Consider the following 22,167-nt stretch of genomic DNA (forward strand, 5'->3'; position numbering starts at 1 on the left):
GAGGCGGAGATTGCTGTGAGCCAAGATCATGCCACTGTACTCCAGGCTAGCGACAGAGACTCCATCTCAATAAAAAAAAAAAAAAAGAAATATGCACATACATTTTTGTATACTACTTCAAATAGCACCCCTCTCTCTAATCTCATCAGTGGGCCCAAAGATCCACAGACCACACCCTACACATATACATTCTGTTAAGAGGGCCTAAAAAGATATAATAGGGTTTGATTTGATGAACAATCTAGTGGCCTTAGAAGAGGGGTGATTAAATAGCAATAGAAGGGCTATTTTCTAAACTAGATGTTTAAGAAAAGATTAAAGGGAATAAGGATGTATCAAGATGCAGGGAAAGGTGTGTTTCTGATTCAGTAAAACATTACTGGGTATCCTTTCTTCCAAATTCCTAGTACCTGACAAATAGCAAAAATAATAATAATAATAATAATAATAATAATAATAATAATAATAAAATAAGAAAAAGCAACACTCCAATGCCCTTTTCTTTTTTTCCTTCTTTTACTTACATTAAATACATCGGTAAATCAGCAGTCGCATTCTGTTACCACGATTGTTATGTTGGGAGAGGAAGAAAGGCAAATGCTTTCTTAGAAGCAAAACAAAAACAAAAAACCACAACACCCCCCCCTTAAAAAAACTGACCAGAAGAAAAAAATGAGCTGGGAAATAAACAAAAGAAAACTAAGATCCCCAAGCCCAACAGAGCTCAAAGGAAGGCAGAAGAGGTGGTAGGAAGTAGAGGGAAGGCAGCCGATAGGCCCAGAAGCTAAGGCCAAATCCTGTTCCTATGGGGGTGGGGGAGGGAGAAGCCTGGGGAAGTGGTTTCCCACGCCCAAGATAATGAAACATCTTCACTCCTGCTCCAAGGGGGAAAGCTGCACAGAGAAAGAACTTCATTTCTAGAAGACTTTGGAAAGCCATACTAGTTCTTCCACTTGTAAAAAGGATGCACTGGGTGCTATGGGGGGCCAGTGGCTTCTGGGAAAGGAAGGGGGAAATGTGTGTGTTTCAGGGCCATGGGAACTAAGGCTGCCCCTGGAAAAGGAAGGGAATTGAGGCCTAAGTGGAAGAACCTAAGCTGGGTCCTTCAGAATCTCAGCTTCACAGATTTCTCAGCTGTTCTGGGATAGAAGGCAGTCTGCAAGCCAAAAGGGCAGGAAGGTTCCAATCCTAGGTCACTGTGACCTTTCCTTTCTTTCTTTCCCAAAACTCCGGGCTGGAACAAGGAACTTAAAGTTCTCTTTTGCCTTGATGGCTTCTCAGAGACATCTTAAAACACCTGATGAAGGATATGAAGAGAGACTAGAGATTTAGAAAGGACCAAGGTCCTCTGATAATATGAGCCAGTTGTAAGGTACCTTCAGTGCCGGTCATTCCCTCTCCACAGGAACAGGTGGTATGATACGAGGGCACCACAGGAGGCCTCTGTGGTACTAGCCCCTATTGGTACATGGATTAAACCACTGGTTGCATGATGGGGAGGTATGGGGGGATTAAGGATGGAGGGACTAAATTCAAGATATTAACAAAGGAGCAAAGAAACAGGGCCTGATGGGAGGCAGAGGATAGAACAGACTGTACAGTGAGAATAAAGATCATACCTATTTACAAGGAAGTAGAAAAGACATGGTAATGGATATCAAATTGAGTGTGAAACCTGGGAAAGGACAGAAAACTCCTCCCTTTTGCCTGACCTCCTTTTTACTCCCCTACCTTGGCCTGTGCTATCCTGAGACACTCCCCAATTGCTCAATTAATTCTCCAGGAAAGGCAAACCTATAGTCAATAGTTAGCTTGGCAAGAATATAGGTTAATAATTAGAGTTGGAGGAAGCTAACAGTGGAGATAGGACTTGAGTAGCTGCCACTGGTAGTCTTATCTATAACCTCTCCTCGAACCTCTTATTAACCTCAGATTTCATTGAATTAAAAAGAAGGTGGGAGGGCAAGTAAATCAATCAAAACTTCCATAAAACAAGTACCCCAACTGAACTACCATCAATTAAAGTGCAAACTGCAGGGGTATATGGTGGCTGGGGCTGAGGCCATCTAAAGGCCAGAGGGGAAAAAATGCATATGTATAAATCAGAGGATGGGTACCAGAAACTGTCCCTCCTCCAATCAGATCACAGCAGAGCCAAAGATGCAGGCAACCAGTGAAAATTCTTTGGAAGACTCTGGGGTCCAACCCCCACGATTAGGGGAAACGCTACCTAAGAGGCTGCGTGAGGGGAAACTGAGCCTTTGAAGAGTTACAGAGCCACAGTTGACACTGCACCTCCACCACCGCCCAGTTAGCTTACAAGGCACCTCCTGCCTGGTGCCTGAGATCTTGCCTCCCCATTCTCACCTCTACCTAGGAACACCCTCCACAAGGCCAACTCATGGATACCGCAATGTTTTCAAATATGAGAAACTCCAACCAAATAAAAACAAAAAGGAAATGTTTCCTTACTCCCTCCTGCTCTGAGCTTTATTCTCCCCCAGGGCCCTTAATGTAAATGAACTGGAAACCTCCTTCCTCAGTTCCTGGGTTCACCACTTTCTGCATCCTGGGGAGAGGAGAAAAGAGGCTCAAGAACAGGGATTGACCAAAAGCAGAAGGGGAAGGGACAGCAGTCAGAAGTGTTTTCTGAAAAAATGGGGAGGAACACTAGGGAGGAGGAGAAAAGATACGTAAGTCGCTGTCTTGTACCTATAATACAAAGTGAAGAAAGTTTGTTTTGGAAGGTAAGTCCTGGGGGGAGTTGACCCCCAAGCCCCAGAGTAGGGGGTAGGAGGCCAGTGGCAACAGCTGCCTGGTGTTTGTTGCTGAAGCGTTAAAAAGTGCCATGACGGAGCTGTCAGGAGGCAGCCCTTGGGAGCCAGGGCTCAGTGTGCTGTTACCGTAGGGGCTGTGTGCTGAGGGGTAGGGATGGAGGTTATTTCTTAGCTCTTGTGCTAGCTCCATACTTGTTTGCTGCTAGCCACCCCCTCAGTTGCTACAACACTGGCTCTTGTTCTGCTGGGACTGTTCATGGAGATCCACACCCCGGCTTCGGCCTGCTGCACCTCCCAGATTCTGGGGTTCACTCTTTGGCAACTTCTTAGCTAGAGATAAAAAGAGAAGAGAACAAAGTATGGTAGACTTTACTTCCCTACCCCTCTGCCTCCACCCCCCAAAAATGGCTACCGAGTTGGGGAAAAGGGAGAATTTGAGAGATTAAAAGAATGTTCTGAAGATGGGAGGGTTCACTATTTGCAAACTTTTTTTTTTTTTTTTGAGATGGAGTCTTGCTCTGTTGCCAGGATGGAGTGCAGTGGCACAATCTCGGCTCACTGCAACCTCCACCTCCCGGGTTCAAGTGATTATCCTGGCTCAGCCTCCCAAGTAGCTGGGACTACAGGTGTGCGCCACCACGCCCAGCTAATTTTTGTATTTTTAGTAGAGACGGGGTTTCACCACATTGGCCAGGATGGTCTTGATCTCTTGACCTCATGATCCGCCCGCCTCGGCCTCCCAAAATGCTGGGATTACAGGTGTTAGCCACCACACCTGGCCGGCAAACTTACACATTGAAGACAAGGGAGCTAAAGCTGCAGCCAAGGATGGAGGTCATAACAGAAAGTTAAGGTATTTCCATACCTAAAGTTTTTGCAAAAGGAGATACTCGCACCTATCCTTGATTTGGGTTAGCTATAATTTTGCCTATAAACGAGGGAAAAAGGGGGACCTCAGGAAGTTCTGACCTTACCTATTGCCAGGAAGAGATCATTCACGTTCATAGCCGTCTTGGCTGAAGTCTCCATGAACAATAAGCTGTTGTCATCTGCATATGCCTGGGCCTCCTGCAAGGAGTGGGATGTATTAGCGCTCAGAATGTAGGGTGGGAACGAGTATTGCCTTTCCACTCCCATGCAGCACAACAGCTAGGCAAAATCCTAGGTTCCCTCCCCTTAATTAATACCCCTTTGAGCCAGCTAGCCTAGATGCATAATTTAATGACAACTCCCTCAAGATGACCCCATGTCCACTCAGTCCAACACACAAATGTCAGAAAGCTTAATTATAGGGGAAAGGGTAAGTTAGTTGGGGGCTTTTGGGTTGTGACACTTGAATAGTCCCTTACCACAAATTTAATTGCTCCCTCCTTCCTGTTTTCACACTGGTACCCCCACAGCTGGTACTTCCCTAACCCTCTGCTCTGGAGTTTTCTCCTGACTCCTCTGAAAATCTCCTGGCTGTCATTAGGGTCACAGTGTTGCTGTATTTAACTTGGTGTAGAACTGGGGAATGAGACAATGAATGTCCTCAGCTGACGTTTTCAGAGAGGGCTGGTTTGGAAAAAAAGAGGTCCCAGGAACAGAGGAAGTGTTAGAGAGGAACTCCACGGGCCACCTTACTTCATACTCCACCATACGTTTGTTGGCCAGGTCAGCTTTGTTCCCTGCCAGGGCAATAACGATGCTAGGACTGGCCTGTCGCTGTAGTTCCTTCACCCATGTCTTTGCTCGGGCAAAGGTTTCCTAGGAAAACATGAAGAGAATGAGTAGGCTGGAATGACTGCCAATCCATATCCATCACCTTTTAAAATGAGTCTCAAAATTCACCTCTTCTAGGTGGTCTTCCCTCAGTGAAACCACAGGTCTCTGATAATTCATTATCTGTCTTCTTAGCACTTGGAAGCATAATTTGTACTCTTATTTGCTATTTCAAGAACCCGTTTTCTGCCCCCTTACCCCCTGCCCCAAACTAACTCCTCTAAATATAAGCAAGGACAGTCTTTTTTCTTTTTTTTTTGAGGCGGAGTTTTGCTCTGTCGCCGAGGCTAGAGTGCAGTAGCTCGATCTCGGCTCACTGAAACCTCCGCCTCCTGGGTTCAAGCGATTCTCCTGCCTCAGCCTCCCAAGTAGCTGGGACTACAGGCGTGCACCACCACGCCCAACTAATTTTTGTAATTTTAGTAGAGACGGGGTTTCACCATGTTGGCCAGGATGGTCTCAATCTCTTGACCTCATGATCCTCCCGCCTTGGCATCCTAAAGTGTTGGGATTACAGGCGTAAGCCACCATGTCCAGCCAACAAGGACAGTCTTCTTAGCTCACTTACCTGATTAGTAATGTCGTAAACCACGATTGCAGCTTGGGCACCCCTGTAGTACATGGGGGCTAAGCTGTGATATCGCTCCTGCCCAGCTGTGTCCCAGATCTCAAACTTCACTGTTGTGTCATCTAGACAAACGGACTGGGTGAGGAAGGCCGCTATGGATGAGAGAATGGAGGGGAAGATGCTGTAAGTGGGAGGATGAATGGGAACATCCCTCCCCCCTTCAAAATGTAACTGCCCTACACTAAGACCAGTCACCACCCAGGATAGTCAGCTACAGGAAAAGGTTTTGAGTTCTCCTTACATGTAAGTCTTGGAACCAGGATTAAGACTGCCCTTGGCTAAGTCCTTCCTGCCAGAAATGTCACTAACTAAGGAATGGGGGTACATCATAAACTAAGAGGGACAGAAGAACTGGCACTTATACGAGTCATCCTTCTTCTAACCAAAATAGGAGAATAACAAATGACAGAGAAAATAGCTTCAGATAAAAGTCACATCAAGAATTAATTAGAAGATTGGGCTGGGCACGGTAGCTCACGCCTGTAATCCCAGCACTTTGGGAGGTGGGGGCGGAGGCAGGTGGATCACCTGAGGTCAGGAGTTCGAGACCAGTTGGCCAACACGGCAAAACCCGTCTCTACTAAAAATACAAAAATTAGCCAGGCATGGTGGTGGACACCTGTAATCACAGCTACTCGGGAGGCTGAGGCTGGAGAATCCCTTGAACTTGGGAGGTGGAGGTTGCAGTGAGCCAAGATGGCGCCACTGCACTTCAGCGTGGGCAACAAGAGCGGAACTCCGTCTCAAAAATCAAACAAACAAACGCAAACAAACAAAAGAATTAATTAGAGGATTGGCTGGGCGCAGTGGCTCATGCCTGTAATCCCAGCACTTTGGGAGGCCAAGGCAGGCGGATGGCTTGAGGTCAGGAGTTCGAGACCAGCCTGGCCAACATAGTGAAACCCCGCCTCTACTAAAAACACAAAAGTTAACCAGGCGTGGTGATGGACGCCTGTAATTCCAGCTACTTGGGAGGCTGAGGCAGCAGAAGTGCTTGAACTGGGGAAGCGGAAATTGCAATGGGCAACCACTGCACCACTGCACTCCAGCCTGGGCAACAGGGTGAGACTCAGTATCCAAAAAAAAAAAAAAAAAAAAAATAGAATTAATTAGAAGATTTTAAAGCTTGATGGCAAGTCCCATCATTATCAATATTATTTGGCTGTTACTTTTTCATATAATCTGCTGCAGGTCCAGGAATACATTTCCAAGATGACTAATAAAAAGGGGAAAGAGGCCAGGCACGGTGGCTCATGCTTGTAATCCCAGCACTTTGGGAGGCCGAGGCGGTTGGATCACTTGAAGTCAGGAGTTTGAGACCAGCCTGGCCAACACGGTGAAACCCTGTCTCTATAAAAATATAAAAATTAGCCGGGCATGGTGGTGCGTGCCTGTAATCTCCGCTGCTCAGGAGGCTGAGGCACGAGAATCACTTGAACCTGGGAGGCAGAAGTTGCAATGAGCCAAGATTGCACCACTGCACTCCAGTCTGGGCGACAGAGACTCCGTCTCAAAAATAAATAAATAAATAAATAAAAATAACAAGGGGAAGGAATAATATGGAAGTTCTCATAAAAGATCCTTTATTGAATTAGCACCCTTGGGGTAGTAGTGGGGAAAAGGTAGCAAAGATGAGAAAGGCAGACACCCTTTGTATTTTGCATTAGTTCCAGCCTCTATTTTACCAGATTTTTTTTTGTTTTTGAAACAGTCTCGCTCCTTCGCCTAGGATAAAATGCACTGGCGTGATTTTGGCTCACTGCAACCTCCGCCTCATGAGTTCAAGCGAGTCTCCTGCCTCAGCTTCCCAAGTAGCTGGGATTATAGGCATGTGCCACCATGCCCGGCTAATCTTTGTTGTTGTTGTTGTTGTTTTGTTTTTTTGAGATGGATTTTCGCTCTAGTCACCCAGGCTGGAGTGCAATGGCGCAATCTTGGCTCACTGCAACCTCCATCTCCTGGGTTCAAGCAGTTCTCCTACCTCAGCCTCCTGAGTAGCTGGAATTATAGGCACGTGCCACCACGCCCAGCTAATTTTTTGTATTTTTAGTAGAGACGGGGATTTCACCTTGTTGGCCAGGCTGGTCTTGAACTCCTGGCCTCAAGTGATCCGCCTGCCTCGGCCTCCCAAATGCTGGGATTACAGGTGTGACCCACCATGCCCAGCCTATTTTACCAGATTTTGATTTTTTTTTTTTTTTTTTTGGAGATGGAGTTTTGCTCTTGTCGCCCAGGGTGGAGTGCAGTGGCGCGATCTCGGCTCACTACAACCTCTGCCCCCCGGGTTCAAGTGATTCTCCTGCCTTAGCCTCCCGAGTAGCTGGGATTACAGGCGCCTGCCACCATGCCTGGCTAATTTTTTGTATTTTTAGTAGAGACAGGATTTCGCCATGTTGGGCAGGCTGGTCTCGAACTCCTGACCTCAGGTGATCCGCCCATCTTGGCCTCCCAAAGTGGTGGGCCACTGGGCCCGGCCTCTGTTTTTATAAAGGGTTTCCATTTCTGGGGAAAAGAATGGGACTAAGAGGGCCAACTCCATAATCAGGTCTTATATCTCTTTTCAAAAGCCTTACCGGCCCGGCCTGGTGACTCATGCCTGTAATCCCAGCACTTTGGGAGGCCGAGGCAGGCAGATCACCTGAGGTCAGGAGTTTGAGACCAACCTGGCCAACATGATGGTGAAACCCCCTCTCCACTAAAAATACAAAAATTAGCCAGGTGCCACGGTGTGCACCTGTAATCCCAGTTACTCGGGAGGCTGAGGCATGAGAATCGCTCGAACCTGGGAGACAGAGGTTGCAGTAAGCCAAGATTGCGCCACTGCACTCCAGCCTGGGTAACAGAGCAAGACTCCATCTAAAAAAAAAAAAACCCTTACCAAACATTCAATCTCCTATTACCCCAAGGCACTCACCTCCAATGGTGCTCTCCTGGTACTCATGGAACTGCCCTTTGACAAAACGTAATACCAGGCTTGACTTTCCCACTGCAGATTCTCCCAGCAGGACCAATTTGAACTGGCAAATTTTGCTGGCCTGGGGTTGCCCATTGGGCCTAGCTGTGCTTCTGCTAGTCATGGCCAGATTATCAGAGTGGGAAAGGGTGGAGGGAGGGGGATACTGTAAAGGGGGGAGGGGGAAGGGGAGGGGATTTCCAGGCTTCAACACTCCTGCAAGAAAAAAAAGTGAATAAAATTAAACATACGTCCATTGAAGCTGCAATCGCTTTTCAGAGAAGGATAGAACCTCTTCATTTCCTTGCTTCTATGAGGACTTAGCTCTGAGAAGGTCCCAGGCAGCTGATCCTCAGTGGTAAGAGTTGGGAAGAGCAAAATAAGAACTGCTTCTGGAGTCTGCCCTACCACATAATCTCTAACTGCCAAGGGAGCTGAAATAGAGAGACTGAAAACTGAGAGTTTTTAATTCCCCAGTAATTCCCCACCAGGTCTTCAAAGTTTTTTGTTTGAGTCACACAAAGTGATCAACCTTTAGCTGGCCTGAAGAATATCCAGATCCACCCACCGGTACCCTAGATCCCCAGTATCTCCTTGGCATCCTGGTGCTGTGCTCTTCTTTTCCTTTTCTTCTTTTTTTTTGAGACGTCACTCTTGTTGCCCAGGCTGGAGTGCAATGGCACAATCTTGGCTCACCACAACCTCTGCCTCCCGGGTTCAAGCAATTCTCCCACCTCAGTCTCCCGAGTAGCTGGGATTACAGGCATGCACCACCACGCCTGGCTAATTTTGTATTTTTAGTAGAGACGGAGTTTCTCCATGTTGGTCAGGCTAGTCTAAGAAGTCCTGACCTCAGGTGATCTGCCCGCCTTGGCCTTCCAAAGTGCTGATATTACAGGCATGAGCCACCGTGCCTGGCCTTCTTTTCATTTTTCCTTAGCTTTTTGTCAAAATGAGAGATTTACTCTAGGGGTGTGAGATAAGAGTCACCACTCCTAAGGGCAGAAGGGTAGCTGCTGCTGTATCCTTTATATATGACCGGTCTCCCTGATAAGACATTTCTAAAGATCTAACCAGGGTCCCATTGCCACAAAATCTATCCTTTCTCATTTTTGGTTGAAGGTAAAGAGAGAAATACAACCAACAGATCACATTCATTATCAACTCTTTGTTTCATTAACAACTCTTTTTTCACTTTGTTTCTGCCATCTTTCCAAATCTGAAAGTCTATCAAGAATCAGTAAGCTTGACCTACTCTCAACTTGCAGCTGTCTTGCTGGTGCCTAGAGATTAGATTACCCTCCACACCAAAGGGGCCTAACAGCTGTAGCCCTCCAAATTAGAGGCAGAGAAAGGTATACCTTCTAAAGACATGCAGAAGTCTCCAGAGGATGGTATAGGGGGTAAGTCTGCAAGCAATCAGTATTTGATGAAAGAATACACTGAATCAGCTCCTCTATCTTCTAAGAGGGCTAAGAAAGCTGCTGGTGGGGCAGGGAACAGAGAGAAGAGTTGGGACTTTGAGACTCTAATCGTCTAAATCTGAATACATTTCATCATCCTGACTCTGAGCGGAAAGGAGCTATGAAATTCAAAGGGAAGTTAGCATGGGCAGAGCATGCAAAAACCTCTCTCCCAAACCTAAGCATTGCTTGAGAGTTGTACTTTGCTTGTTCAAATTACTCTTTCGCTTTTCCAAAGCAGATCCTAGTGACTTCACAGACATCATACTCTATGGCATATGTGGGGAAACATCATTATTTTGTCACCACAATTAGTGGGACTGGAGTTAAACTGGGGTTAAAAAATTTCAGTAACCCCACTTACTAGATCGTAAAGACAGAAAATCATACAGGAGGCAATTCAGAGGAATAAAGGCTCTGGAGTCCAATTCTCCACGTTTGTTTTTCAGCTCTACTGACTAGCTATGAACCTTGAGCAAGTCACTAAATATATGTGTGCATTCATTTCCTCATCTGTAAAATGAGATAATAGCCTTATAAGCACCTACTTCATAAGGGTGTTGTAAGGATTAAATGAGATAATGCATATAAATAACTAAAGTATTTTAAGTATTTGATAGATACTAAGTGCTAAATAAATATTAAGCTACTAATCATTACTAATATGATATAAAGAGAATTTCTCTACCTCTCTAAGCCTTACCTTCTACCTTTGTAAAATGGAAAAAATACCATCCTCATAGCTACAAATAATAAGTGAAAGATGTGTTTAGCATAGTGCTAATAGCTATTAAAATATATCTCAATATTAGTTGTTATCAATATATTCCTAAAAAGCAGCCACAGCCTGGGTGCAGTCGCTCATACCTATAATCCCAGCACTTTGGGAGGCTGAGTTGGATCACCTGAGGTCAGAAGTTCGAGACCTGCCTGGCCAACATGGTGAAACCCCGTCCCCACTAAAAATACAAAAAAAATTAGCTGGGTGTGGTGGTGCATACCTGTAATCCCAGCTACTCCAGAGGCTGAGGCAGGAGAATCGCTTAAACCTAGAAGGTAGAGGGTGCACTGAGCTGATGCGCCACTGTGCTCCAGCCTGGGTGACAGAGCGAGACTCCGTCTCAAAAAATAAAAGGCGGGCACAGTGGCTCACGCCTGTAATCCCAGCACTTTGGGAGGCAAAGGCAGGCGGATCAGGAGGTCAGGAGTTTGAGACAAGCCTGGCAAACATGGTGAAACCCCGTCTCTACTAAAAATACAAAAATTAGCTGGGCGTGGTGGCGCGTGCCTGTAGTCCCAGCTACTTGAGAGGTTGAGGCAGGTGAACTGCTTGAACTTGTGAGGTGGAGGTTGCAGTGAGCTGAGATTGCACCACTGTACTCCAGCCTGGCGACACAGCAACAGCGAGACTCAGTCTTAAAAAAAAAAAAAAAAAAAATTAGCCGGGTGTGGTTGGTGGCCGGCATTTGTAATCCTACTCGGGAGGCTGAGGCAGAACTGCTTAAACCCGGGAGGCAGAGGTTGCAGTGAGCCGAGATCGTGCCACCACACTCCAGCCTGGGTAACAGAGCAAGACTCCACCTGGGGTGGGTAGGGGGGAGATGGGGGGCAGGGAAGAAGCCACAATATGAAAGTGGTACAGAGAAAGAAAAAGAGAAAAAACAGGCCTGGCAGAGCGGCCCATGCCTGTAATCCCAGGGGTTTGGGAGATAAAAGGGGAAGCCTTGCTTGAGGTGAGGAGTTTGAGACCAGCCTAGGCAACATAGCGAGACTGAGTCTCTAGAAAACATTTTAAAAAATTAGCTGGGCATGGTGGTATGTGCCTGTAATCCCAGCTACTCCAGAGGCTGTGGTGGGAGAATCACTGGAGCCCAGGAGTTGAAGGTTGTAGTGAGCTGATTGCACCACTGCACTCCAGCCTGGGCAACAGAACAAGACGCTGTCTCTGGAAAAAAAAAAAAAAAAAAGAGAGACATAACTAAAGGGTAAAGAGGAAGTTAGCAAAAGAATGAGAGGTGAGAACTCAAGGTCCCAAAGTAGACTAGATTAATACAGAGGAACATGACAATTACTTTGATTCTACTGGGTATTCTGTAGTCCCCTTGGTCAGTCAGTCTTAAAAATTCAGATATACATGTACCATTTTATGATTAAGTTTTCAATGGCCTATGATGAAAGGATCAAAATAAAGATGATACAGCAAATTTTTCATAAAGCTAAATTTATTCAATTTAAATGAGTATCTTTAATTATAACATTTTAAAATTTATTTTCCATTTTTAGAGAGAGTCTCACTCTGGTGTTTGAGAGGTCAGGAGTTTGAGACCAGCCTGGCCAACATATAGTGAAACCCCATCTCTACTAAAAAATACAAAAATTAGCTGGGTATAGCGGCACACGCCTGTAGTCCCAGCTACTTGGGAAGCTGAGGCAGGAGAATCGCTTGAACCCAGAGGGCGGAGGTTGCAGTGAGCTGAGATTATGCCACTGTACTCCAGCCTGGGCAACAGAGCAAGACTCCGTCTCTCAAAATAAAAAATAAATAAAAGAGAAGACAGGTGACACCATAATAAAAAAAAAAGGACAGATGATAAGCTGATCAAGTTTCCTTCAGGTGACATATATATGCTATACTCTCAAGAAACAATAGAAAAAGTTACTGGTTTTTTCAACTTACTCCCTCACGTTTTTATGTATTTCAAAGCATGTGATCCAAGGGGTAGAATATTAAGCCTCAATGTTACTACTCTACAATACAGGAAAATGTGGGAGTTAGAATGGACTGAATTCTCATGGCTAAACATATCACTTGAGCTCTGGGGGAGTGTAAAGACAGGAAACAATTGCAGACACGCTTGAGTTGCAAAGTCTCTGTCACTAACTCTCAGAGATGGGAAGTCAAGCCAGAGCCCAGCTGTGGTCAGCAAGCTTTCTTGCTACTAAGCAACCTTGGATTCTCAGAGATCAGTAACTACTGACTTAGAAAAGACTACCTCGTACCCTAATATGTAGCCTTAAGAGTATGTTCTGGCTGCACATCATGGTTCACGCCTGTAATCCCAGCATTTTGGGAGGCCAAGGCAGGAGGATCACTTGAGCCCAGGAGTTTGAGACCAGCCTGGGCAACATAGTGAGATCCCACCTCTGAAAAAGAAAGAATATGTCCTGCCTTCTTCCCTGTTCACAGCAATTGTTGAGCCACCTCTAAGCTTTGATCTTTAATCTTATCATGTTTATAAGGGTATCATTTTAAAAATATAATAGCTAGACTCTCAAAAGTTCTGTGGTACAGAAATGAAATAATACATATAAGATTCAATTATTTATTTTCTATTCTCATTTTTTCCCACAAAAATACTAATTTTTTTTTTTTTGGTAAACCAGTCAAGTGGTATGATGATTATTACCTTCAAACCCGAGACAAAAAAAAGGGAGATGGGGCAGGTTTCTCTTCCTTTCAACCTTTTTAGCTCAGAAGAAATCAGATTTAACTTCCCTTAGAAGTGCAGCTCTGCCGGGTGCAGTGACTCATGCCTGAAATCCCAGCACTTTGGGAGGCTGAGGTGGGCGGATCACCTAAGGTCAGGAATTCAACACCAGTCTGGCGAACATGGTGAAACCCCGTCTCCATTAAAAACACAAAAATTAGCCAGGTGTGGTGGCTGACACCTGTAATCTCAGCTACTTGGGAGGCTGAAGCAGGAGAATTGCTTGAACCTGGGAGGCAGAGGCTGCAGTGGGTCGAGACTTCGCCACTGCACTCCAGCCTGGGTGACAGAGCAAGACTCCATCAAAAGAAAAAAAAAAAAAGAAGTACAGCTCTACAAGAATGACTTATAAAATGACCCATTAACTAGGGAGGATTGAGGCCTGACCATGGGTTAGCCCACTAGATGCAGGAGACCCATGGAGGATGTTCTTTAATGTGGGCAACTCTCCCAAGCAGTGCAGCAAAGTAGGCATAACAGTAAAAGTGTCTTAGCAGTCCCAGCTAGAGTAAGACTCCATTCCTCAAGCCCCCTTCCACTTGTTAGCTTTGAGTCCCTAAACCAAATACATATGAAGCCTCCAGAAGTCTATCACCTATCAACAGAGACAGAGTTCTCGGTATATATAGCCACTGGAGTCCAACCCAGTACCAGTTGTCAGCCTTAAGGTCAGTCAGGCAGATCAGAGCCAGTCTAGAGGTCATTTAGTCCAGTCTCTATATTTTATAGGTGAGGAAACCGAGACACATACAATTAGTCAATTTGGGCTAGGCGTGGTGGCTTACACCTGTAATCCTAGCACTTTGGGAGGGCGAGATGGGCAGATCACCTGAGGTCAGGAGTTTGAGACCAGCCTGGCCAATGTGGTGAAAACCTGTCTCTACTAAAAATACAAAAATTAGCTGGGTGTGGTGGTGTGTGCCTGTAATCCCAGCTACTCAGGAGGCTGAGGCACGAGAATTGCTTGAACCTGGGAGGCAGAGGTAGCAGTGAGCCGAGATCACACGACTGCACTCCAGCCTGGACAACAGAGCGATTCCGTCTCAAAAATAAATAAATAGCCCCACCCCTCCCCCGGCTCCCCCGGTGTCCGCCATGGCCAAAGCCTACGACCACCTCTTCAAGTTGCTGCTGATCGGGGACTCGGGGGTGGGCAAGACTTGTCTGATCATTCGCTTTGCAGAGGACAACTTCAACAACACTTACATCTCCACCATCGGAATTGATTTCAAGATCCGCACTGTGGATATAGAGGGGAAGAAGATCAAACTACAAGTCTGGGACACGGCTGGCCAAGAGCGGTTCAAGACAATAACTACTGCCTACTACCGTGGAGCCATGGGCATTATCCTAGCATACGACATCACGGATGAGAAATCTTTCGAGAATATTCAGAACTGGATGAAAAGCATCATGGAGAATGCCTCAGCTGGGGTGGAGCACCTCTTGCTAGGGAACAAATGTGACATGGAGGTCAAGAGGAAGGTGCAGAAGGAGCAGGCCGATAAGTTGGCTCGAGAGCATGGAATCCGATTTTTCGAAACTAGTGCTAAATCCAGTATGAATGTGGATGAGGCTTTTAGTTCCCTGGCCCGGGACATCTTGCTCAAGTCAGGAGGCCGGAGATCAGGAAACGGCAACAAGCCTCCCAGTACTGACCTGAAAACTTGTGACATAAAGAACACCAACAAGTGCTCCCTGAGCTGAGGACCCTTTCTTGCCTCCCCACCCCGGAAGCTGAACCTGAGGGAGACAACAGCAGAGGGAGTGAGCAGGGGAGAAATAGCAGAGGGGCTTGGAGGGACACATAGGTAGATGGTAAAGAGAATGAGGAGAAAAAGGAGAAAAGGGAAAAGCAGAAAGGAAAAGAAGGAAAAGAGAGGAAGGGAGAAGGGAGAGGAATGAATTGAGGAAATGAAAGAAGGCAAGGAGGTAGGAAGAGAGGGAGGAGGAAAGGAAGGAGAGATGCCTCAGGCTTCAGACCTTACCTGGGTTTTCAGGGCAAACATAAATGTAAATACACTGATTTATTCTGTTACTAGATCAGGTTTTAGGGTCCTGCAAAGGGCTAGCTCGGCACTACACTAGGGAATTTGCTCCTGTTCTGTCACTTGTCATGGTCTTTCTTGGTATTAAAGGCCACCATTTGCACAAAAAATAAATAAATAAATAAAAAATAAAATAAAATTAGTCAACTTGTCAAGTGTTACCATACAGCCAACTGCTAAGCAGTAAATGTAGGACTCCTAGTCAGGTACTCCTGTCTCTTATACCACTATACTTCTTAAGGAAGCAGGAAATGCTGAACTCTAAAGAGAACACCAGGACAGGATCAAGAGCTTAGACTGGATAGAGTTCCTGCCTCTATTCAGTTTAGGTAAGTACTTGCTTTGGGACTAAAAACAAATTAAGAAGACCCAGGCCTTCCTTGGCAACTGGGATGCAGTCCCATATCTTTCTGACAGAAGAATTAATTCATCACTACTCTTTTCTAGAAGGTCTATGACCAACCCCTGCCAGGACAGTTGAAATAGAAGCAATTCAATGAGAGGCAACAGGAAAACAAGCGGTAACTTTTGCAGAATTTGGTGGGCCCTGCGATTAATGTGAGAGTTTTACTAAGTAGGGAAGATAGAGCAGAAACCAGTAAATACCTTCATCTCCCTCTCCAACTCTGTTTAAACCCAAGTCACCAAAATCTTGAAATGAGAGTTCTACCACTTGGCTCAGCTCTTCATTTTGTTGATCCAGTGTTACCCAATGAGTCATTGGATTAAATGAGATTCCTTCCACATCTCGCACCCTTTCCCTTATATTTCTCCAAGAGGCAAAAAGCATACTTACCTCTTATCAGTATGGTAGTACAAACTCCCTATTATTGACCTAGGTAAGATTGGAATGCCCGTCCCTACTTGTCTGCCTAGCAAAATTCTATATATCTCATAAGACCAAGCTCAAATGTTACTTCAGTGAAATTACATAATCACCCTCTCCCCCACAGAATTAATCATTCTCTAGAGGCCCGTAGGGTCCCACAGTATTAAGACTGTATTTCTGGCCAGGTGTGGTGGCGCACACCTGTAATCCCAGCACTTTGAGAGGCCAAGGCAGATGGATCACTGGAGGTTAGGAGTTCGAGACCAGCCTGGCCAATATGGTGAAACCCCGTCTCTACTAAAAATACAAAAATTAGCTGGGCATGTTGGCACAGGCTTGTAATCCCAGTTACCCAGGAGGCTGAGACATGAGAATTGCTTGAGCCCGGGAGGCGGAGGTTGCAGTGAGCACAGATTGCACCACTGTACTCCAGCCTGGACAACAAAGCAAGAATCCGTCTCAAAAAAAAAAAAAAAGACTGTATTTCTATAATAGTATGTATCACATTATCACAGTATATAAATTGTGTCTGTCTGCTCTGCTAAACTATGAACTTCTTTAAAAGTGGGAGTTTCTTTATCTTAAAATCTTCAGAGCACAGCATGCTGCCTGATCCCTAGTAGGTGCTCATTAAATGCTCCCTAAATTAAGGCTAAGTAATTCTACTTCACTCCCCCAATCAACTCCTCCCTTTCTGTACCATCTGGACAGATCTTACTCAATTCCATTTGGGTTCTTTTTTTTTTTTCCTGAGACGGAGTCTCGCTCTGTCGCCCAGGCTGGAGTGCAGTGGCGTGATCTCGGCTCACCGCAAGCTCTGCCTCCCAGGTTCACGCCATTCTCCTGCTTCAGCCTCCCGAGAAGCTGGGACTACAGGCGCCCACCACCACGCCCAGCTAATTTTTTGTATTTTGTTTAGTAGAGACGGGGTTTCACCGTGTTAGCCGGGATGGTCTCAATCTCCTGACCTCGTGATCCACCCGCCTCAGCCTCCCAAAGTGCTAGGATTACAGGCGCGTGCCACCGCACACGGCCCCATTTGGGAATATTTTTAATAGGCCTCAGAGAATCAATTCTCTCCCTGGCTCCTCTGTGATCTCCCTTGGATGGAGGGCCCCCTTGGGATCTTACCCACAAGGTACTATTGCAACTCGCATGGGCTAACTGCTTTTCCTGTCACCCGTTACTATGCCTCAGATGGCCTAATCACACCCAGTATGTGGCCCTCCCACCCAAACACTGAGGCAACTATAGCTAAAAACAAAGTTCGCTGAATTTTCAGTTGATGTTGAATGGTCAAAAGCTTTGGGCCACTATCTATTAATTCCTGACTTGAGAAACACAAGTTTAAAAAAAGGAGCCATAACACCACAGAACCAGGAGACACTCTGAAAAGGTACCCACTGTCCCTGAACAGAAGCTACAACCTTGCCCAGAAATGTACACATACTTTGTTCACCTGGGTAGCTCCTTATTCAGTTCAGTTACTGTTGAGTCAATGGCTAAATCTTTCCCAAAACACTTGTGGGAAGTGGGAGTATACCATGTAGGGTTTTATGGTATCCTTCCTCCAAGAGGGCTGCTGCATTTCCTTATTATAAGTTCATTGTCTCACACTTTGGTTACCTTCCAATCTGAAATGCTTTAGGATTAGGGAGCAAACTATACGCTTGCTTCTTCTACCCTATGCCTCCTTCTCAGAAGTAAAATTCATACCAATAAGCAATATTTGCTCCCAGGTAAAGTAAGAGTTAGAAGATATGAGGTATGTTATGCAGTAGGGATTGTCCAGGAAAAAAATTTTAAAAGATATGAGGTATGACTTGAAGGGCAATGGGAAAGCTCTCTTCTCCAAATATATTTTTGCAACTCCAGGTCTATGTATGAAATTCCTTATTGATAATTCTACTCCTAAACTCTCTCTTAGGATGCAAAAAACTGTTGGAAAAATTAGATAGGATTAAAACACACACACATGCACACACACACACGGCCAGGCACGGTGGCTCACTCCTGTAATCCCAGTGCTTTTGGAGGCTGAGGCACGTGGATCACCTGAGGTCAGGAGTTCGAGTCCAGCCTGGCCAACATGGTCAAATCCCATCTCTACTAATAATACAAAAATTAGCTGGTCGTGGTGGTGCACGCCTGTAATCCCAGCTACTCTGGAGGCTGAGGCAGGAGAATCGCGTGAACCTAGGAGGCAGACGTTGCAGTGAGCCGAGATCATGCCACTGCACTCCAGCCTGGGTGACAAAAGTGAAACTCCGTCTAAAAACACACACACATACTCCTACACAACTGTCTCTAGGACGGGCTTGCAGGTGAGAAAAGTTCCTTGGGGGAAACAACCGAGGTTTCCAATGGGCGCTGTACAAAGGCTGGGTACAACAGAGGGCTTTTAAAGCTAGTAAGGACAAATTCAATTAATAAGGTGGTAGTATGAAATGCCCCAGCTGTACTCTGACTCTGAGATTTAGAGGAAAACCGATTTCAAATCCAGATAAGCTTGGAGCTTCTCAGATCCCTACAGAAAGACACACACTGTACTCCAGCCTAAGTGACAAAGCAAGACCCTGTCTCTAAAAATAGAAGAAAAGAAAAGAAAGACAAATACAGGGGCCTCTTAGGAGAACCATCATCATCACGGATAAGAAAGGGATAGTCAAGTAATGTGAACATGCAGAGACCATGAACATCCAGAGACCATGAATTTGAGATAAGGGTCTGAAATTCCTTTCTTTAGCAGAGATGCCAACAATTATCCCAACCAAAATGATCCTTTCTCCCCATAAAGTTTTGTTCCATCTCTTTGGGCACTTCCTAGGACACCCAGCACACAACTTGGGGTGTGTGTGTTTGTGTGTGTGTGTGTACTCAAGGTGAATAACACACAGTACAGCCCTCTGCTTGTCGGACTTGGTAGAAGACAAAATGAACTGTGAAAGGAACACAATAAATAACAGAGTATCATCCCAGAAGGGAAAACTGCAGAAAGAATAAGACTAGAGTTTGATGAGAACATGAAAACACAATTGCCTTTTGTGACACATCCCCCAAAGCAAAGCAAGATTAGTCTGATTTGCTGTCTCTGATCCTTGACCTTCCTAAATGAAATATGAATAAGGTATGTGTGGGAGGATTTATACTTCTTAAACTGCTGTACACCTTCCATATTTTAAAATATGTACATATTAACTTTTGTAATTAAGAAATGTAGTGATGGCTGGGTGTGGTGGCTCACGCCTGTAATCCCAGCACTTTGGGAGGCCGAGGTGGGCGGATCATGAGGTCAAGAGATTGAGACCATCCTGGCCAACATGGTAAAACCCTGTCTCTACTAAAAATACAAAAATTAGCTGGGCGTGGTGGCGCACACCTGTAGTCCCAGCTACTTGGGAGGCTGAGGCAGGAGAATCTCTTGAACCTGGGAGGTGGAGGTTGCAGTGAGACTCCGTCTCAAAAAAAAAAAAAAAAAAAGAAATGTAGTGATAAAATATATTGGTAGAGAAGCAGAAAAGGAGGAAGTACAGTAAGGGAAAATCCAATAGGCTCCAATCTATGAGGGACTAAGAAGGCTAGCAGACCATTAAAAATATGTGGGGAGGAGGGTACTCCACTCCTTTGCTTTGGCAATCTTTGTCTTTTTTTTTTTTTTTGGAGACAGGGTCTCATTCTGTTGCCCAGGCTGGAGTGCAGTGGGAAGATCATGGCTCACTGCACCCTCGAACTCCTGGGCTCAAGTGATCCTCCTGTCTCAGCCTCCCAAAGTGCTGGGATTACAGGCGTGGGCTACTGCACCTCTGTATCTTTTTCTCTACTCACCATCTTCCCCAGATACTTCATAGTTTGACCCAACTTTCTAACAGCACAGAAATCTGGGCTTTTGAAGTAGACAAAGAACAAGGGGTGATGCCAAGCTTTTGAAATGGAATTTCTCACTCTTCCCCAAATCTCTTCCTCAGTGATATCACCGCATAGTTTCGGACCTGTTAACTCCATTACCTGCCTGGGAAATACCCAAGTCAAGTCTAAGTCCCACAAAAGTTTCACCAACTATGATCAGAAGATCTCCTGATGGCTGAGGATCTCTAAGCCCCTTTCCCATGTAGATAATGAAATAGATATGAAATAGATTCTCAGTTCTAGGAGACATGGTATTCGCTATAGACCACATTATTAAGTGGGAAAGAAGTGGACAAAACATGCCCCCAATCTAACTTCTTAGCTCTTTCATAGGACATGAAACAGTAAGTTAAGAAACAGACTGCAGTATAGACCAGCTATGAGGCCAACAGAAAGTGTAGGGGCTGAGTTTGGAGCAGCCAACAGTCATGGAAAAAAAAAATTACTTTGATCTTCATCCCTACCCTGGGAGTTTTAAAAAGCTTCAAATTACCACATCTAAACACTAAAGGGAACAAAAGAGTGTGTACTCCCAAGACCCAGAGCCCCCAGCCCACCCTTCAGCATTCCCAGAAGTTCCCATAACTGATACCAGGCCCTGCTTCCATTACTTCAACTACCTTAGTCTTCTAGATTAATACAGCCTTCTTCATTTTCCCCAGTTCTCCCTCACTGAACCCAAATCTCTCTCAGCTCAACACCATAGCACCCTCAGTTCTTTTTACAATAGGCACTTTCCCTGAAAAGAACGCTTCTTACCCAACTAAGAACCCTTCTCAGGCCCTTCCAATGAACCTTTCTGCAGGGACCCAGCCCCATTCACCCCCGGGGCTCGGGCGACAGGTCTGGCCCTCCTCACCTCCCGGCAAATGGGCTTACCTCACCCGCTGCCCTGTTCCTTTCCCCAGCTCCTCCCTCTTCAGCGCTGCTTAATGAGGCCTGCCCCTGCCCTCACTCAAGCTCCAGGCCTCCAGCGCCCGGCCCTCGGCCTGGCCGCCGCCACAGTCCAGCCGCCTTCCCGACTCACCAACTTCGGGGTCCCAGGCCGCCCAGTCCCCTCCTCAGCGACCCCCATTAGGCCTGCCGGGGCCCGGCCCCCTTCTCCCCTCTCCGGTGGGCCACTCTAACCCCTCGCTTAGGACCAGACCCGCCTCCGCTCTCAGGCCAGGCTGCTCTCATCTCCCGGGCGCTTCCGCCCCTGCCCTTTGGGCTCCATCAGCTCGGTACCTGGGGCTCCGTCTCCCCCGTCGGCCCCAAGCCTGTGTCGAACAGACAAACAGCTGCAGCTCAACCAAACCCTCCTGCCCCTCCTTCTCCTCCTCGCCCTGGGGCGGGGCTCCAGCCAATAGCTCGATTACCCGCCTACCTTCGAGGGTGGGCTATATGTGCACGCATCCACCAATCCTCTGGAGAAAGGCGAGTCTCTTTGGGCGCTGTCACCAACAAGTACGAGCAAGGGACTCGACAGGCGGGGCCACAAGCCAATAGCGAGGGAGAAACCTCGAAGATGGACGAGGTAAGGAGCCATTAAAGAGCAAGCTCCTGAAGACAGGGGGCGGTACACTGCCGACAGGCGTATGTATCCACCAATAAAATCTCGACACCCCATGACCCCGCCTTTTGACTCATAAACATCTAATCAGGTGAGTGATGGAGGCGGGTCAAAGTGAAACTTTAACCAGTACTGCGAAAATACGGTACTTGACTGGCAGGCAAGGAGGGGTTGAAGGAAGCCTTAGGAAGGCCGCTACTGACCTTCGCCCCTCCCCCTGGACTTGGCTGGGGCTGGCTCTAGTGCCCTGCCTTCTATGACAAATTCGCGGGCGTAAAGGGAAATACCTCTTCTAGGGATCCGGAGCCTGGGAATTTAAGTAACCCTGACATCAGCGCTTCCTCCTTTTAGTGAGGCTTCAGTGGACAGGCGTATTTGGGGTGGCCGCGGGCGGTCTGAGATGTTTTTTGGTGGAATGAGACAATGGCAACTACAAGAAGTGGTAGCTTGGAGACGCTTTTTCAGAATCGTATGTAAATGTAAATAAAAGAATCTTTGGAAAACTTTTCTGTCTGTGATATGAAACAGAAAGGAAAAACGGCGGGCTTACTGGGAAATGCAGTGTCGAAAGGCAAATTCCCCGGGAGCCCTCTTCCTGCCGCTATGTATGTGCATGGGTGTGTGTATGTATGGGGTGTGTGTGTATTTGGTATATGTATACGTGGTGTGTGTGGTATATGTGTGTATATGATTGTGTGGTGTGTGTGTGGTGTGTGTGTGGTGTGGTGTGTGTGTGGTATGTTGGCTGGGGGAAAGGAGGTT

General features: G+C 46.3%; 2 protein-coding genes across 5 annotated transcripts; one reads left to right on the forward strand and one right to left on the reverse strand.

Annotated features, from left to right (window-relative positions):
* Positions 1–497: 497 nt before the first annotated feature.
* Positions 498–21,663, reverse strand: RAB5B (RAB5B, member RAS oncogene family). Of its 4 annotated transcripts, none has more exons than XM_063786638.1 (6): positions 21,220–21,663; positions 8,081–8,335; positions 5,107–5,258; positions 4,401–4,523; positions 3,752–3,845; positions 498–3,107 (listed from the first exon to the last, which is right to left on the reverse strand). In XM_063786638.1, the coding sequence occupies exons 2-6, from the start codon at positions 8,241–8,243 to the stop codon at positions 2,992–2,994; spliced, it is 648 nt and encodes a 215-aa protein (XP_063642708.1). In that variant the 5' UTR covers positions 8,244–8,335; positions 21,220–21,663; the 3' UTR covers positions 498–2,991. The 4 variants fall into 4 exon arrangements, with proteins under 4 accessions (XP_063642708.1, XP_003952209.1, XP_063642709.1 ...); XM_003952160.6 differs by lacking the exon at positions 21,220–21,663 and adding an exon at positions 21,081–21,207; XM_063786639.1 differs by lacking the exon at positions 21,220–21,663 and adding an exon at positions 21,001–21,116.
* LOC129136528 (ras-related protein Rab-13-like) lies at positions 12,963–15,236 on the forward strand. The gene has a single exon (XM_054663215.2). It carries the CDS (start codon positions 14,166–14,168, stop codon positions 14,775–14,777), a length of 612 nt encoding a protein of 203 aa, XP_054519190.1. The 5' UTR covers positions 12,963–14,165; the 3' UTR covers positions 14,778–15,236.
* Positions 21,664–22,167: the final 504 nt, after the last annotated feature.

This window comes from Pan troglodytes, chromosome 10 (genome assembly GCF_028858775.2).
Source record: "Pan troglodytes isolate AG18354 chromosome 10, NHGRI_mPanTro3-v2.0_pri, whole genome shotgun sequence".
Lineage (NCBI taxonomy): Eukaryota > Metazoa > Chordata > Mammalia > Primates > Hominidae > Pan > Pan troglodytes.